We start from the raw sequence: 18,696 nt of genomic DNA on the forward strand, positions 1-18,696 counted from the left end.
GAAACCACCAGAGGAAAAGTTGTTAAAAACCACACCCGATTTCCTGAGGCGCGCTGATGAGGGAAACTGCAGACGGAAACACTGAGCCCATCTGGACTCCTGTACCCAACCTTGTCCTCGATGCCCTACACAAGTTCTGTGGTTCCTGTGGCTGTACTTGCTGCTGGAGGAACTGGGATGCTGGGACACCTAAGCCACGCAGCTCCTTGTAGAAGGGAATTTGTGACAGGTGGCTCTGAGGGGAGACTGAGGAAGAACAAGTATGTGTTATATATAGAGGCCGGTTTTAGTTCAGACAAGGGAGCACCTGATCAGTCTGAGTTGCCTAGCAACAGGGGATGCCACACTCCTTCCGTGCTGGAGACGTAAGCAGGGCTGGATGGCAGCAGATGGATGAAGGTCCCTAAGTGCCTGCATACCACGCCAGAGAGCAGCAGATCTGTCAGGCAGGAACGAGAAGCCAGCATGGTCACACGGCAGCCTATGACCTGCTAGTCTCTGTGGCCTCCAAGAGGCCATCTTATTCATGACCAAGAAGAAACACAGGTTTTATTTATGCAAATACACCATTTCCTGAAGGTCCACATTCAATCACATACATAACTACATCAAACCACTTTAATTAAATCAAGCAAGCAGTGCTACTGTATCTCGTAGTATATAGGTCTTGGCTGATTTTTTTCTTCATCAATAAAAATAAAGGCAGAGAAATGTATGTAAGAATAAATAATGTTCAGATCTTATTCCTTCAGTCACATATTCTACCGGGAGGGCTCAAGGTTGCACATGCACCCTGGGCCTGCGGATTCACACAGGGACTGGCCCATTATCCTCCTCACTTGTGATTGGACCTGCCCTCCGAAGAGCAATCCAAGAGGACTTCCTGGACATGACCACCAGGCTCACTGGAACAGCAGGCTTCTTTGACTTTTACGTGTTGGTATGTTATCAGTCAGCACTGACTGTGCACTCATTAGAGGGCATTTCCTTCAACAGGGACAGTGGGAAGCTACAAAAGAACATGTGGTTTTGGCACCTGGCAGGGGACAGGAGACGGGTGGGAGGAAGGCATGTGTTAGGCAGGCAGAAGGTATAAATCTCTAAGTCAAAGAGTAGAGCTGACTAAAACTGATATTAACCTCAGTGGTGTGAGGCCTACTCATTTGAAATGTCCAGTAATTCTCTCTGGTCTTGAATTGCTTCTGTATCAAATACAAAAATAGTAACAAGTCTCTTCAGACACTTTTCAAAATACTTTCTAATCCCATCTACCCAGGGACTCTGAAGTGCAGGGCTAAGGCCCATCCTTGAGAAGAACGGCTTCCATGGTTATCACAGTAAGACGCTGTTAGGGAGGCTAAGAGTGTCTAGTAGCAGTTATTTACATAATGTGCTAAACACAAATTGGTTTTAACTACACATTAAAGGCCTCTTTTCGGGTAAAATTTCCTGAGCAATCTATTGTTAACTTGAAATAACCAAAAACATTTTTGAAATTCCATTATTTTCTTATACATCCTTATACATGTATGTATATGTATGTGTGAGTGTGTGTATAAATAAGTACACACTCATACACACAGAGTTAAATCATAACTGGTCTTGTCTGGGGACTCTTGCTTAGACTCACACTAGAGTCTGAAATCCTGGTCAAGGGCATTAACTGGGAGAAGAGACCAAGAAACCACAGTACTTCAGAAGGCAGAGGCTGGGTTCAGGGCAGATGAGGGGCAGGAAGATGTGACAGGGAGACACAGCTCATGGGGCTGACAAAGGAGGAAGGAGGGAGCAGACCCCGTTCTGAGCCGTCTCCCTGGTCAGAAACTTCTCAGCAGGCCTGAATTTTGGAGCGAAGGCTGCACACAATGCCAGTAATTACACAGGGGTGTGACCTGAGACAAGCAGCTACCTTTCTGGTCTCTGTTTCCTTCTTTTTTAAAAAAGGGAGTTGAACTGAATGACTGCTAAGGCTCCATATGACACTGGTAGCAGGCAGTTCTCCTTCCTCTCTACAGATTCTTAGGATTTTTGCATTCAATTAAGTACCTTTAAGTACGGTGTGTTTTCATCATCCAAGTGACAATAACCTGGGACAGCACCTCCCCTGTTTGCTGTAACACTGAGTGGGAAAGAAGAGGCCCACCGTGGGGTCGCAGGCTTTCCTCTCTCCAGCCAGCTAAACATGCAACATGCAAACATTAACAAAAGGAAACTGCTTCAATATAAACAGCGATCACTATGAGATGGCAAAATCCTCCAAAACACAGCTCTGTTGACCTTTTATAGACCACAAAGTGGTTTATCATGGGCTAAATTATCCATTTTGGAGAACGTATTTGAACATTTCCATGTTTTCCTAAAATGCACTAATTAAACAACTACTAAAAGCTGCCAGGCTAAGGGGTGGATGACAGCCACGCAAGGCCTACAGCGGGATCACGCTTACTGGTCAAAGACTGAAAGCTTCCTGCCCTAAGACGAAGGAGAAGGCAAGGCTGTCCCAATATTTCCCTTCAATATGACACTCGAAACACAGTGAGGGAAGAAAAATAAATAAAGGCATACAGAATGGACAGGAGTAAAATTGCCTATGTGTGCAGATGGCATACTCACAGATGTTCTTTACATATGAGGAATCTAAAACTAATACATGAATTTAGCAAAGTTGCAAGATAAAAGATAATACACAAAAACTGACTGCAGTTCTGAGTGGCAGCAAATTAACAATCTGAAAATAAAAATCTAATTCATAGGATCATCAAAAAACTAAAATTCCTAGGGATAAATGACAAAAGAAATACACTAAAAAATATAAAACATGGATAAGACATAGCATTTAGGAACTGAAATACTGTTTTGATGGAAATTTTGTAATATTTTTGTACAAATGGGCAAAATATTTGAAGTATGAACAGAGAATACACATGAATGGCCAAACAGCACGAGAAGAAGATGTTCCACATCACTGATATGAATGTGTCACAATGAGATTCAGCCAGCCCTCCACACCTAGAGGTTCCAGGTACCGGGATGGATGTCGGCTGGATTCAACTAACCACAGACTGAAAATATTTTAAAAATGGTGTCTGCATTGAACACACACAGATCTTCTTTTCTTGTCATTATGCCCTGAACAACATAATATTGCATCACTTTCTTTTAGAGACACGTAACAGAATGCCCAGTGTTCCTGACAGGTTCACATTTAGATGAGAATGAAAATGAAGGCATAGACACTTGGGCCGATTTTTCGATACTAGCAACACGGATCACCCAGGTAACTTCGGCCCCCAGTATGTTTCATAATCCCTGCAGCTCCTTGCCCAACTCTGGACTCAGGCTGTCTGCTCACCGTGCAGCCCCCCGCAGAGGCAGCAACAGCTGTGCCAGGCGCACTCCTCTTCACTTGGTGACTCAGTATCCGTTCTTCCTAGATCCCCTCCCCGCCAAAAAGACGCGATAGCTTCCGTGGTCTTCCTGCATGCTTAATTTTTTAAAAGGTCAAAAAATTAGATCATACTACACTTGATCTTAGCCAAAAGGCCGAGAAGCAATAAAAAATTAGATCATGTTGGCCATATTCCACACCACTGGTGGCTTCTCACCACAAACCAACACCGAACTCCTCTTCCTGGAACCTGGGACCCCTCCTTCCCTTTCTAGCGGTCTCTGACTCTCAAGCCCCTCCCTGGCCACACAGAAGTCACCTCCAGAACACTAGCTCTGCCCAAGCAGTCCCTGTTTTCCCACAATTAAGTCCTACTCTTCCTTTAAAGCCCCAATTGCAGAAAGCTGTTCAGAGTCTTCCTGGAGGAATTACTCTCTCCCTCCCAATATCCCCACAACATGTGGCGTGTTACCCTGATAAAACTTAGGCTGCCTTGCACGCCGATTAACTTTATGGAGGTCTCTCCCTCAGGCCCAGCAAATTCCTACTTGAGTGTATATTAAAATCATCCTGCAGATCTTTGGACAAGTGGTTGACTCCAGGATTGGGGAAAGGTAAATACAAAATGTTCCTGGAATACAACGTGCTACACCAAAGAATAAGGAAATGTCTCCTGATCCCCAAGACAAGACGGAGAGCTCGTCACAAGCACACAGGAACAGGCTTGGAGAAACGTCCACTGACCAAATCAGGACAACTTGAGCACCAAAGCAATTATGTACAGCAATGAACCACAAGCCCATGAGTCCACACCAATAACAGATAGACACCGAAGAAAGGGATAAGGCTTCGTTTACAGGAGAACGTGTGGCATTAACTAGCGCATGTGAAAGGGGAGCTGCAGTCTGCATTTCACGATTTTGCACCATCGTAGTACAAAGTGCTCCAGGCAAGAACTATCAGTGGGAACTAGCTCCAGAGAAAGCTCCTGATGAGAACAGGACGACACTTACATGAGTAAAGTACTGTCCCACAGGCTGCCTATTAGGTACAAGGAGAAAAGAGTAAGCGGTGGGTGAATAAAAATTGGCATCAAAATTGTGGGGCTAAAAGAAGAATGAGGGTCTGATGGACACTTGTGCCTCCCAGTGTGAAAGCCCAGGGACGACACATCAACACCTATGCAGTCTTCTGGCTGGGGCTACAAGGTCTGAATCCAATAATGAATAAATATCAAACAAACCCGGAACAGAGAGGGCTGTATTTAAAAAACAAAAACAAAACAAAAGGCACGCAGGGGGAAGAGAGGTCTATATTCTCAAACAGAAAGGTTGTGAACATGTTCCAGATTAAGAGCCTAAAACATCAGATGACATGATCTTATAAATAAGAAATTTCTAAAGATTCTACCAAAAATCTGTTAGAACTAATAAATCCAGCAAAATTGCAGGACACACAGTCAATGTATAAAAATCAGTAGTGTTTTTATATACCAATAGTGAACCATCTGAAAAAAAAAAAGGCAAGATTTTCAATAGCTACAAACAAACAAAAAAAACTCATCAACAATCATCCACTTAAGAATAAATTTAACCAAAGAGGGGGAAGATTTCATCAATGAAAATCATCAATGAAAGAAACTGAAGGCACAAAGAAATGGAAAAGACACCCCATGTTCATGGATTAGAAGAATCAGGATCATTAAAATGTGTACACTATTCAAAGTGATTTATAGACCAAATGTAATACCTATCAAAATCTTAATGGCATTCTCCTAGAACTAGGCTGGCACAGTGGCTCAATAGGCTAATCCTCAGCCTGCAGCACCGGCACACCGGGTTCTAGTCCCGGTCGGGGCACCGGTTCTGTCCCAGTTGCTCCCCTTCCTGTCCAGCTCTCTGCTATAGCCCAGGAGTGCAGTGGAGGATGGCCCAAGTCCTTGGGCCCTGCACCCGCATGGGAGACCAGGAGAAGCACTTGGCTCCTGGCTTTGGATCAGCACGATGCGCCGGGGGTGAACCAACGGAAAAGGAAGACCTTTCTCTCTCTCTGTCCACTCTGCCTTGTCCAAAAACAAAAACAAAACAAAACAAAACAAAACAAAAAAAAAAAAAAAAAAAAAAAAACCTAGAAAACACACTACTAAAAATCATATGGAACTACAAAAGACCCCAGAGAGCAAAAACGAACTTAAGCAAAAAGAACAAACCAGGAGGTATTATACTACCTGACTTTAAAATGTATTACAAAGCTATAGCAATTAAAACATGGCACTGACATAAAAACAGATCCATGAAAAATAACAGAAACCTTAGAAGTAAACTCATGGATATACAGTCAACTGATCTTTGACAAAGGTGCTAAGAAAGTACATTGGAAAAAAGACACTGGAAAGTGCACTGGAAAAAATTGGGGCCGGCACAATTGTATAGCCACATGCAGAAGAATGAAACTAGCCCCCTATCTCTCACCATGTAAAAAAAAAAAATTTAACTCAAAAATGGATTAAAGACCTAAATGTGAGACCTGAAACTTGGAAATTATTATAGGAAAACAGGAAAAACACTTTAGGACATTAGAATGGGCATAGGTTTTCTGGATCAGACCCCAAAAACACAAGAAACAAAAGCAAAAGTATACAAATGAGATTTCATCAAAGAGCTTCAGCACAGAATAGAATCAGAGAGAAGAGACAACCTACAAAATGAGAGAAAATATTTAGAAGCCATACATCTGACACGAGGTTAATAGCCAGAGTATGGGGCCGGCGCCGCGGCTCACTAGGCTAATCCTCCGCCTTGCGGCGCCGGCACACCGGGTTCTAGTCCCGATCGGGGCGCCGGATTCTGTCCCGGTTGCCCCTCTTCCAGGCCAGCTCTCTGCTGTGGCCAGGGAGTGCAGTGGAGGATGGCCCAGGTGCTTGGGCCCTGCACCCCATGGGAGACCAGGAAAAGCACCTGGCTCCTGGCTCCTGCCATCGGATCAGCGCGGTGCGCCGGCCGCAGCGCGCCGGCAGCGGCGGCCATTGGAGGGTGAACCAACGGCAAAGGAAGACCTTTCTCTCTGTCTCTCTCTCTCACTGTTCACTCTGCCTGTCAAAAAAAAAAAAAAAAAAAAAAAGCCAGAGTATGTAAGAAACTCACTGGCTAAACAAAACAAAACAAAAATCAACCTAAAAATGGGTAGTTGATTTAAATAGACATTTCTCAAAGGAAGACATAAAAAAGCCAACAGACACGTGCAAAAATGCTCAACATCACTCATCATCAGGGAAATGCTAACCAAAACCACAAAGAGCTTTCATTTCACTCTAGGAAGACTGGTTATTACCAAAAAGACAAAAGATCCCAAGTGTTGGCCAGGACATGGAGGAAAGGGAGCCCTCGCACACTGCTGGTGGGAATGTTAATCAGTCCAGGACTGTGGAAAACAGTAGAGTGACTCCTTAAAAACCAAAAGTAGAACTGCCATATGATCAGCAAGCCCATTTAGGAGCTATCTGCACTCCTGTGTTTACTACAGGCACTATTCATACTAACCAAAAATGGAAACAATGTAAGTGTCCCTCCACTAATGCATGGATAAAGAAAATGTGGTACACATGTACAATGAAATACTACTTAGTCATAAGAAGAAGGAATTTTATTATTTCCAACAACAGATAAAACTGGGAATCATTATGTTAAATAAATTAAGTCAAGCACAAATGACTCACACATACGTGGAATTTGAAAAACAGGTGACCTTATAAAGTTAAAAATATAATGTTATTTATACCAGAGGCTGGGGAGGGAAGTGGAGAGGAAGGGATGGGGAAGGGCTGATTGATGGCTACGAGGGGACAGATAGCTGGAGAGCGGTAAGAAGTTCTGGGGTTCTACTGCATAGTAGGGTTACTGTAACTAATATAACATATAATTCTCTATTAAAAAACAAACCAGAAGGGGTGGGCATTCTGACACAGGTTAAGCTACTGCTGGGGATGCCTGCATCTCACGCTGGAGTGCTGGCTCAAGTCCCATCTCCTCTGCTTCCAAACCATCTTCCCACCAATACATCTGGGAGGCAGCCAGTGGCTGAGGGCTCAGGGCTTTGGGTCCCTCCCAACTACATGAGACATCCAGATGGAATTCCTGTCTCCTGGCTTCAGCCTGGCCCAGCCCTGCCCCAGCTGCTGCAGGCATTTGGGGAGTGAGTCAGTGAACCAGTGGATCTAAGATTTATCTGTCTTTCAAATGAAGCACCACCACCACCAACTAAAAAACCTTGAGCAGAACAGATCTGGGGTATTTTCACAAAAAAGTAATGTTAAATGATTAAAGGGATAAATATATTTACCCTATTATATAATGCATACATGTAACAAAACATCATAGAATACCCCAAAAATACATAAAATTTTTATGTCAAAATATTTGAAAAAATTTAAAATAATCTAAATAAACATGACAACTAAACTCACACTTGATCATGAACTAGATCCCACACTACAGGAGGATGGGGGAGCTGAGAAAATGAAAGATCCTTTAGAGAGAACTAATAAAACTAGATTATAGAAAACTTTTTTTTAAGAAAGCTACTCTTTTATACTTTTTTTTTTAAAAGATCTTTAAATTTATTTCAAAGTTAGCGTTACAGAGAGAGGGAGAGATAGGGAAAGAGAGAACTTCCATCTGCTGGTATACTCCCCAGATGGCAACCAACAGCCAGGGCTGGGCCAGGTTGAAGCCAGGGGCCAGGAGCTTCACTAAGGTCTCCCACGTGGGTACAAGGGCTCAAACACTTGGTCATCTGCTGCTGCTTTCCCAGGCACATTAGCAGGGAACCGGATCGGAAGTAGAGCAGCTAGGACTTGAATTGGCACTCATGTGGGATGGTGGCATTGCAGGTGGTGGCTTTTACGTGCTATGCCACAATGCTGGCCCGGGACAACAGTCTTGATATAAAGTATTTTGTCAGAATCAATATGTTGTGGCTTTATAAAATGATACTCATATTCTTGGAAAATACTCTCTGAAGTTCACAAAGCTGAAGAACTAAAAATATTTCAAAATAAAAAATAAAAAGTTGAAAGCAGTACCTAGGGGAACTCTTCTGACTTAAGTGTTTTGTTAGACTCAGTTTTTTTTTTTTTTTTTTTAATAGCGCCCAAAGACTGAGAATTGCCTACAGCATTGGTTCTCAAGTATAGTCCTCTGACAAGCAGTATCAGCATCGTCTGAAAACTTCTTCTCTGAGCAAGTACTGCTGGGGGTGGAGCCCAGCAACCTGTTTTCATACACCCTCCAGGTGCTGGTGGGTTTGAGATCACCAACCGAGATGCTCTATCTCTAGTTCCTACATTCTCCATAAAACCCAGCAAAATGCTTTGTATGCAGTCCTAGCTCAACAGAGGTTTACTGGATCTGGTTTGACAGTGAATGATAAGGTAGAAATGGCCACTGAGGTACCTGGAGATGATAAGAAGCCCTAGCTAAAACATCACTCTGGACTTCATAAGTGAATAGAAAACTTACTAGTAAAAGCACTACTGTCTCAAAAGGGAGCTTATAGTCTGTTATGTCACCATCAATCAAAAATATGCAAAAACTTATTCAAGCTCTTAGAATGGAATTTAAAAATTAATTCTGTGGCTCTGGAAAGCAACGCACAGTGATCAGAAAACCATGCTGTGTACCAGGCAAGATCTGCTTAGAGCAGATAGTATTCCTGTGTCCAGATTGGATGAGGATGGCTAGACTCCAGAACACCCTTTAGGGGGCAACCTCTAGGAGACAAGACTCAAGGCATTGCAAATGAGCTGATCAGTCTGCCCACTGAGGACAAAATGAAACAAATAAATCCATTTTGATGTAACTGTTTTCTATCTTGAGAAGTTAATCTGTTGGAGATGCTCTAGGATGCAGCCTCGCCACATGCCTCTTCTAATTGGCACCCTAACAGATTTCCCAGGAACAGGGTGCTCCTTTGGTTTCGTTGACTTAAAGGTTACCTAGTCATAGTAAGGCAGAGGAGAACTCGTCTTCAAAATTCACCTCCTCACTGAAAGCCCACGACTGTCTTGCCAATTAACAATTCCTATCACCTATTGCTGTTCCCTATGTGAGAAGGCTCAGAACTCGCCTTACAAATTGCTCTTTTGAAGATCAAAGGGAAGCTGAATGTGTCTGTGTGTGCTCGCGATGAGTCTGTAATTTAATGGAATTTTTAGAGAAGGCTTTGCTGGCAGTGTTCGGATGACAGCCCCAGGGTGGAGGATTCAGGGGAGCTTGGCCACTCTTCCCTTTGGAGCATCTTCCCTGCCTTTAATTGGCACCTCATTAGAAATTAATGAAAATGACATCCTCTGTTCTTCCTGCTCTAGGCATCGAATGCTACAAAAAGGCCCATCACAATTCATAACACATTCAATTTATATAGCAATGGCTCTTAAGCATTATTTATGAGATGTGAATTTCTTGTCAGCAGTTAATAACCTGTACTGCGTGGAAGGGGAATGGAAGAAAATATTGTGAGGAAAAAAAATATATATATGATTTTCTCTTGTGAGAAAGTGTTCTTGTTTGAGTTCAGACTACCTTTCTGGGTCCTCACTTTCAGTAGTAAATGATTGAGTTCCCCCCTCTAAAATCTTTCAAGGCAGTTAAATATCTCTCCAACACTGGGTGCATCTTCAAGGAAATACCCATATAACCCACCCTCTTCTACAGAGATCCAAGCAGACAGGCAGGAAGCACACAGAGCTATTTGTCAGATAGTCCCAGAGATAAGGCATGTGCCCACTGCCGTCTTTTTTTTTTTTTTTTTAAGATTTGTTTTATTTATTTGAAAGAGTTACAGAGAGAAATAGAGACACAGAGGATCTTCCATCCACTGGTTCACTCCCCAAATGGCTGAAGCGGCCAGAGCTGGGCTGATCCAAAGCCAGGAGCTTCATCTGAGTCTCCCACCTCCCACATGGGAGCAGGGGCCCAAGCATTGAGCCATCTTCCACTGCTTCCCCAGGCCATAGCAAAGAGCTGGATGGGAAATAGAGCAGCTAGGACTCAAACCAGTGCCCATATGGGATGCTGGCACCACAGGCCAGGGTTTTAACCCACTGCACCACAGTGCCAGATCCTACCAGCAGGCTTTCTACTCCAACAGAAAAGTCAACTTTTCATCAAGGAGACGCTCAGAATAGGGCTCAGGGTCCAGGATTGTGATGTTAACACATTAAGCTGCACCTGCAATGCTGGCATTCCATATGTGCATCTGTTCAAAGTCCTGGCTGCTCCACTTTTGATACAACTCTTTGATAGATGAGCCTGAGAAAGCAGTGGAAGATGGTCCAAGTACTTAGAGGCTCCTGTACCCATATGTAAGACCCAGAGGAAATCCTAGCTTTGGCCCTGCCCAGCTCTGGCCAATGCGGCCACTTGGGGAGTGAACCCACAGATGGACGATCTCTCCCTCTTCTCTCTGTAACTCCACCTTTCAAATAAAAATAAATCTTAAGACTAAAAAAAGGAATACAGCACAAGCCAAAGGAAGACACATTAGATCATTTAAAACCCATGCAGACCCAACTGGCACATAAGAGATGAGCCTGCTGCCCGGAAGGATGAGGAGCACAGCAGAGGAGCCCACACTTTCAGTGCAGCTGGCTTCACTGGGATGCACAGAAGTCATCTAACACATATTTCTGGATTTCTTCAGCTGGCCAGTGCTACAAATTTTAGGAAATTAGTTGGTTTGCATCAAAGCTGAAGGGTAAACTGCGAGACCGGGCTACATCATCTGTGGATCTCAGCACTAAACTGTGAATTCTCACTGCTTGCCTGACGAAGAGAGGAGGTACAGTCACAGCCAGAAGCAAGACAGCACACCCAATGGACCAAATGCTTGCCCTGCGGTGGTAACTCCTGTGTAACACCCAGGGTTTGGTGTTAGAAAACAAGAAACGAGATACAGGAAAATCCCACAGGACACCCAAAGGTCAATGCTGAAAAAGCAGGAGGCACACAGTCAGGGAGGCTTCCCAGTGCTCCTAACAGACCAGACTGCTGAAGCTCCCAGTGGACCATGTGCGCACCAAGGCAAGGATCTGCAGCTCACATGAGGGGAGCTGGTTAGTCACTGCACCGCAGTTTCCTTGGCAAACCCTAGTACTCCTGTCCTTAAAATTTCCTGGCAGGGTTGAGCAAAACACAGTGAAAGAGTAAGGTCTGGGTTCACCCAAGCCATACGATTTGCACTCCCAATTCCTCAAGCATTAATCCCACAGCTAGCAGGGTGGTACTCAGAATAACAAAGGACTTCGCCTCTTAAGAATCATTTCCCAAGCTGTGCCAGGGTGGTCAAGGATACTGGATACTGTCTCCATCAGGCCACGGGGGGAGATGCTTACCACAGCGACAGGATCCCAACTCCTGCTGCACCAGCTCCAGTTTGGTTTGGCACTGGAAGCACCGACGTCGACTCTTCTGTTTAGATCGGCTGGTTTCCTCAGACCGTTCGGTGTTCTCCAGTAGCCGTGGCCGTTTCACTGGCGAAGCCTCGTTCTCAGATTGTGAATCTGACCAAAACAACACATTTGGTGATCAGGATAGTGCCTGGCCTGAGGAGTACCGCTGACTTCATGTACTGCCAGGCACTCTTCCGACCAAGCTATTGTCCTTGTCCAGCAAGGAACTGGACCCGTGCACACAGGTGACCAATGCTGACTTGCTTGGCTTATTACACTGTACAAACTATGACAGGCATGCACATTTACGGCCCGCTTCTGACAAGGAAGGCCTGAGCCAGGCTGGACAGTTCAACAAAACCAGTCTCTTGGCTGTACCTCTTCACTGGACCCTAAATGAATACTGATTGTATTGATTATTTAACCTCCTCTTAGTTATCTTGCTTATTGTCAAGTAGACTGTCATTCTTTAGATAAGAGACTATATCTCATGAACATTTAAATCATTACGCTTAGCACAATTCCAAAACCAAAGCCAGTATTTGATTCTCTATAACCTCTTCAAAAAGACTTATTTTTTTGAAAAGCAAGATGACATAAGAAGGGGGGAAAGACAGGGCAAAAATAGTTCACTCGCCCAAGTGCCTGCCAATGGCCAGGGTTGGGTCAGGCCAAAGTCAGAAGCCAAGAACTCTATGTGGGCAGCAAGGATCCAAGAAATGAGCCACCGTCTACTGCCTTCCCAAATGCGTTGGCAGGAAGCTGGATAAGTAGAGTAGCTAGGATTCAACTCAGATACTCTGATACAGGATGTGGACCTAACATACTGCAGCACAACAATCACTCTATAATCTTTTCCACTTCTTCTAAATGCAAAATCAGGCTCTAATGCTGAAGATTAATTCAACTTTACCAAACATGAAGCATCTCTGCTTGTTCACAAGCAAACTGTCCTACGGCACTACAACCCCAGGAGGGTGCCACAACGGCAGGCACAGGCAGAAGCAGAGTAGTCCTAAATGGTCTACCAGATCCTACCACTCTTACCCCTCCACTACCCTCAGCTTGTTCTAAGCCACCACCATCTCCTCCAGCCTAGTATCAGGCTGACCTCTTCCTACTGACCCCTTTACTCCTACAGCTTATTTTCCACATAGGAACCAAGTGATTCTGTCAAAAATCAAGTTAGAATCATATCACTTCCCTGCTCAAACCCTACTAACAGTGCAGTGCCCCTTCTCAGAGTACAATCCAAATGCACACTGGGATCCTCAAAGGCTCTGTACCATCTACCTCCCTCTACCTCACCTCATAGCTCCTGCTGCTTTCCCCCTTTGCTGCATTCACACAAGCCTCATTACTGTCTACTGCCCTGAGCCTTGGCAGCTTCTGTCCCCTCGTCTGGAGCACTTGTCACAGCTCTCTGTGAGACCTCACCTCCTTTAGTACGTCTTTGCTCTCAAGTCACATCTTCAGTGGAGCTTTCTTGCATCATCACATCAGGACCACACTTCCCTGCCCCGCCACCCCCCCTCCTCCCTGTTCCTGATGTACATCCCCCCAGAGAAGGTAAGCTTCAGGAGGGCTTTCCTCACGGAATGGATCTTCTCGTGGGCAGTCCTGGCTTGCTATTTACGTTGGTTCCAGTGAGAAGCTGCAGCCTGCTGGATGTGGTCTAGTGCAGGCTGCGCCCCTGCCCAGCCTGCCTTTGTGTGAGGAGATGCTGTACCTCACTGAGGTTCTCCATTGGCCGGAACAGTGACAGCCCCACCAGACTGCACTGGCATAAGCAGGTCCTGCGCCACTCTTAGCAACTGCAAACTTCATTTTTCATCTCATTTAACTCTTCTAGTCGGACACGACATTTTCCCCAATACAAACCAACTAAATAAGGCCTTTGATGGAAGCAAGTTCAGCCTATTTCCCAGCGCTGCTGGGCACAGCTGTCCAGACCCAGCCAGTGTGGTGACTAAGGCAGCCACAGACACGCCAGCCCCCTCTCCCTGCTGCCATCACAAGAACGACAAGCAACAATCTAAATGTAAATCATTACAAAGCAGCCAGCCAAAAGGAATTCACTTTGTATGAAGCACATTGCTCTCGGGGGCGGGGGGGGGGGGGGGTACTTTTTCACAAGCCAGCAATCACACTATTTGTATTAATAACCCTACTTAGATTTTATTTTTATAAAAGGAAAATTCTGGAGTAAAAAATTATGTTTGTTCTAGACAAGCTCCTAAATTTGAAGCTTCTATACAAGAAATCACTCCCCTTATCTGATGGGGGTGGCGGGAAGGGGAGGCAGTGGAAGCCTGTTCATCAATATTGTTAAAATCTGGAGGGTCTTGGCATGTTGCCCGCACACCTCCCACATGAGAGGGGACCGCTCAGAGCCTGCAGCCTCTTTTGTTCACACCTCTGTAAGAACTAGGTGTGTGTCTGGAAATGCAAGTTCCTTCCACATGAATGTGTTCCGAACTGTCAAATGTATACGGTCTGCCTACAGAGCACTCACCTCCATTGCTAAAGCAAACCTTTGCTACAAAGAAAAGACAACTTAATTTCAATGTGATAATAAAGCTAAAAAATAAAGAGAACAGAAAAGAAAAAAAGAAAAGAAATCCCAGGTGTCGTAGTGCTATCCAGACCTAACTATTTTGAAACAAGCAAAGGGTGATATGTGCAGAAAATACTTTTAAATGTATGATTCCTCTGACTGAGAAACAGAATTTACATTTATCTAATCATAATCATTGCTCATGACCATCAAGTCATTTGATGGGATCCCCCAAAGTTGGATCCGCCCACTCTTATTCCCCACCTTATCTGGTCAATGAACATTCAACACCACCACCAAAGACGACCTTCACAAGGTCCTGTGCTGATCATTTTCCTCTAACCATTCCACGTGGATACAGAAACTACAGAGTTCTCTACACTGGCAGGCAGCAGGCATGGGGCATCCTGTGGCAGTGGGTCCTGAGGGAGGTTTCTGACACTGTCAACAGTTTCTAGCTGTCCTCAAAGTACACCAGGCCTGGGTCCTCTGAAAGTCAACCTCCCGCATCTACACAGTTCCACCACCAACAGCACCCACGTACTGGAAGTCTCAGTTGCGGGAAGCAAGCAGTCTTAGATTCTACAGCAAGGCAGACAAAATGTCTAACGAAAAACACAATTTTTTAGAATCAAGGAACTACTCTCAGATATTCAAAGATAACATGAACATACTCACTCACTTTTCTCTCTGTTGATTCTATTTAGATGGAAAGGATCCTTGAACCTTGAGCCTTCTCTTCACCACAGAGAAGAAAACAGTTCCCCAAATGTTTGCCACCTTCCTCATGGTGCCAACCAGGAAAGCAGCAATGCTAACTTCTTAGCTAAGCAAATCATTCTTTGGCACCTTCTCACAAGTCAACTTAGAGCTTTCATTAGAAGCTAACAAAATGATAGCAGTCCATAGTATCCTCATCATGTCTGTGTAAAATTTACATCTCCTCTGCTAATTACTTAATGAAACCTTGTGCCACTGGGTGAGTTGCCTAAGTAAGAAAAACAGATGTCCGGGGCAGGAATTCTAATTACACAATGAACTATTCAATAAATGTTATATCAATTAGAAAAAGACTATCAGAAAAAAGGCAACCAAAGATGGGTAATATTAAAGGAACCATCTACTGTTCATACTTGACTGAATTAAATCCTGATTATTTACTTTTTGCTCACAAATAACATTCCTATTTTTTGAAGCACTTTTAATTTCCTGAACAACGATGGAAAACACCTAATAATCAACTTGCCGCCTCTGAACTCAGGTAGTAAGGGTTAAATGTGGAGAGGATGGTGAGCAGAAATAGCTCTTGGAGCAGCTTCAGCTGTCAGAAGGAAGGAGTCCTTGCAAGGAGCAGCTCATTAGCAGCAGGAGGAGCCACAGTGGCAAGCTGGAAACTGCTCGCACCCCAGGAGTTAAGAGGGACTTCTAATTAAAGTCCTTCATAAATGGCCAACAATGCAGATTTTTTTCCTCCAGTATGCTTTTTCTTGAGAAAATAATCTAGTCAGGATATACCCATGCAGGGCTGGATAACTCTCATGCAAGTGCTTAACAAATCCTTCGTTTCTCTGCCAGTGTTTAACAGAACGAGAAATACACCACATCAATCAAAGCCAAGTCTGGTCAAGAATAATACTGTGATGAAGTAAGGAAGGAGAATCTCAACAGAAAGTATTTTGACCCATCAGCTTTCTTGCTTTAGAGGTAACTACTGCTTAATTTGTGACAGAGAAGTAAGTACAATAATTCTAAAAATACACCTTTCAAAGAGAGCCATTCTTCCAGTGGTACCTTCCTACCCAATTGCAGAAACTCGTGTTCTGACTGTGGTGTTCAATTTAGGACACGGCTGAAGTGGAAAGCTTGACTGGAGACAACAAACAGAGCTGCTACTTTTAAATTCTGTTTTGTTTCTGACAGAAATTCACATTTGTTCCTTAACTGTCACTGTTCTTGTCTTTATTACTCATGTTCTCTCCCGAAAATTTCCAAATAAACTGTGTCAGGCCTGTCAGAGCTGAATCCCAGCCTCTCTCAATCCGCTGTCGCTGAGCAGCTGGCAGGCTGCACACACCCTGGGCCACTACCCACGGCTGTGGCCTTCCAGCAGCACAGGCAGGCTCGTGGCCCTCTGCACAAGCAACACTCACAACGCAGAACAGAACCGGCCAGGCCAAGCGGCAACAAAGAGAAGAAAGCAGCTTCCATTCCCCTCACCATCACCCTCCCCCTCCCTCGGTTCCACGGAAGAAAGACGAATCTGTTCTAACTCAGCTCAGTGACAGCCTTTGAGGGACTCAATCAGTTTTTTTAGAACCTATCACAGTCTCTTGACAGAATGACATTTATGATCCCAACAGCCTGAGCAAACATCAGTAAGAGCAATAATTAATGAACCCTCACACATCACTGCTGTCTCTCCCTCGACCATTTAAAAGTAGCTTAAGCTGCTACAACCTCTGTCCACAAAAAATGCCACACTCACTGAAAAAACTGCTAAAGAAATCTGCTTTACGGTGCTTCCTCGTACTTCTCCACAAGCTCTGCCTTCAGAGTGTACGCAGGGATTAGACCCACGTTCTCCTAGCACTTCACCATGTGCCATAAGACTCCAAGACAGAAGACACCCTCATTACTCGCTAAACAGTGATTTTAGGCACTTTGTGCAAGTGGGCTTTTCCTTTCCTTTCTAACTTAATGGCCTTAGAATAATGTGTCTGCTGAAAGCCATGAGTTGGGCAGAGATGAGGCTCTTCAAGAGGCTGATTATTAAGACTTTATGGCGATGCAGTCATCTTCATTGAGAAGGAGATGATCTAGCTTGAACAGTGCCTGGGGGACCACAGTTTAGGATCAGTTCACAAACGGCCAGGCAGCAGTATACTTTCCAAGTTTAGTTGCCTCTTCTTTACAACCAACTCACTTTCTCTGGCTCTCTTCTTTACTACTGAAGATACCTGAGGCAGTCTCATTCTCCATCACAAATGCAAGACTGAAAGCCCAAGTCCGACTCTTCCTTGCTGCTGGGAACACAAGACTGGGAAATCTGGGGTGGCCAGTCAAAATGGAGGACTATCTGGGGAGTGGCACCTGAGCTCTTAGGATCTTTGTCCTCCTCGGTATGGTCAAAAATCATTAAGGCATCAGAAATCCCCTTGGGAGTGTTATCATCTAACCAACCGCTTTTGATCCTCTTGACAACAATGCAAAACTGGTTCTGCAGAGACCCTTCTGATTGAAACACAGAGCAACAGAACATACCCGAGTCATGATGAGTCATGATGAGTCATGCCCTTCAGGAGCTAAGTACCCACACATACCCCAAAGGCACATTCTTGAGCCTGGGATGAGATTTCTCTCTTCCTTATGGCCCATCTTACCCTCAAATTCCTGGTACACAGGAACCTGGAAGCTGATTCTGGTGGTACACCTTGACACAGAATTAAGTGATCACAAAATCATCAAAAGATCAAGTGGGATAAATATGATCCCAAATAGAAGTAATGAGAGAGAGCACCTTTGCCTTGTTTCCAGCCTTAGGAGAAAGCATTCTGTCTTTACCTAACATTTTGAGAAATTTCAAACATACAGAAAAGTTTAAAGAATAATACAATAAAACCCATGTATATTTTCAAATTCAGTAACTGTTGATAGTTTTCCACATTCCTTTACTTGCCTCAATATTTATAACCCCCTCATCTGAAAATAAGCTTCAAACACCAAAACACTTCACCTTAAAATATATACAGGTCTAATAATAAAGGCATTTCCTTATCTAACCAAAATATCACACTTAAGAAAATTAATAATTTCCCAATGTCACCTAATACTGTCTATACTCCAATTATTTCCACTGTTTGCAAAGGCATGTCCAAATCAGTTTAATTTGGCTCTTATGTCTAAGTTTCTTTTCATCTAGAACAGTATGTTTCCCAAACTATTCATTTATTCACTCGAATAGCAAACTTTTTTAAAGATTTATTTATTTATTTGAAAGTCAGAGTTACACACATAGAGAAGGAGAGGCAGAAAGAGAGAGAGGTCTTTCACCTGCTGGTTCACTCCCCAACTGACCGTAATGGCCACAGCTCTGAAGCCAGGAGCCAGGAACTTGTCTCCAAGTCTCCCATGGGGGTGCAGGGGCCCAAGGACTTGGGCCATCTTCCACTGCTTTCCCATGCCATACCAGAGAGTTGGATTGGAAGTGGAGCAGCCGGGACTCGAACTGGTGCCCATATGGCATGCAAGCACTGCAGGCGATGGCTTTACCCACTATGCCACAGTACCAGGCCCTCAAACAGTAAA

At 44.2% G+C, this 18,696-nt stretch overlaps 1 protein-coding gene and 1 pseudogene across 3 annotated transcripts in view; both read right to left on the reverse strand.

Annotated features, from left to right (window-relative positions):
* The window catches only part of ZFAND3 (zinc finger AN1-type containing 3), a 330,808-nt gene that overhangs the window by 22,544 nt on the left and 289,568 nt on the right, over positions 1-18,696 (reverse strand). For all 3 annotated transcript variants that reach the window (XM_070074120.1, XM_002714678.5, XM_070074121.1), the window contains one exon: positions 11,778-11,945. In XM_070074120.1, coding sequence (XP_069930221.1) covers positions 11,778-11,945 — 168 coding nt within the window. The remainder of the gene's footprint in view (positions 1-11,777; positions 11,946-18,696) is intronic.
* On the reverse strand, positions 3,496-3,555 carry LOC127493290 (U2 spliceosomal RNA; annotated as a pseudogene).

This window comes from Oryctolagus cuniculus, chromosome 5, assembly GCF_964237555.1.
Source record: "Oryctolagus cuniculus chromosome 5, mOryCun1.1, whole genome shotgun sequence".
NCBI lineage: Eukaryota > Metazoa > Chordata > Mammalia > Lagomorpha > Leporidae > Oryctolagus > Oryctolagus cuniculus.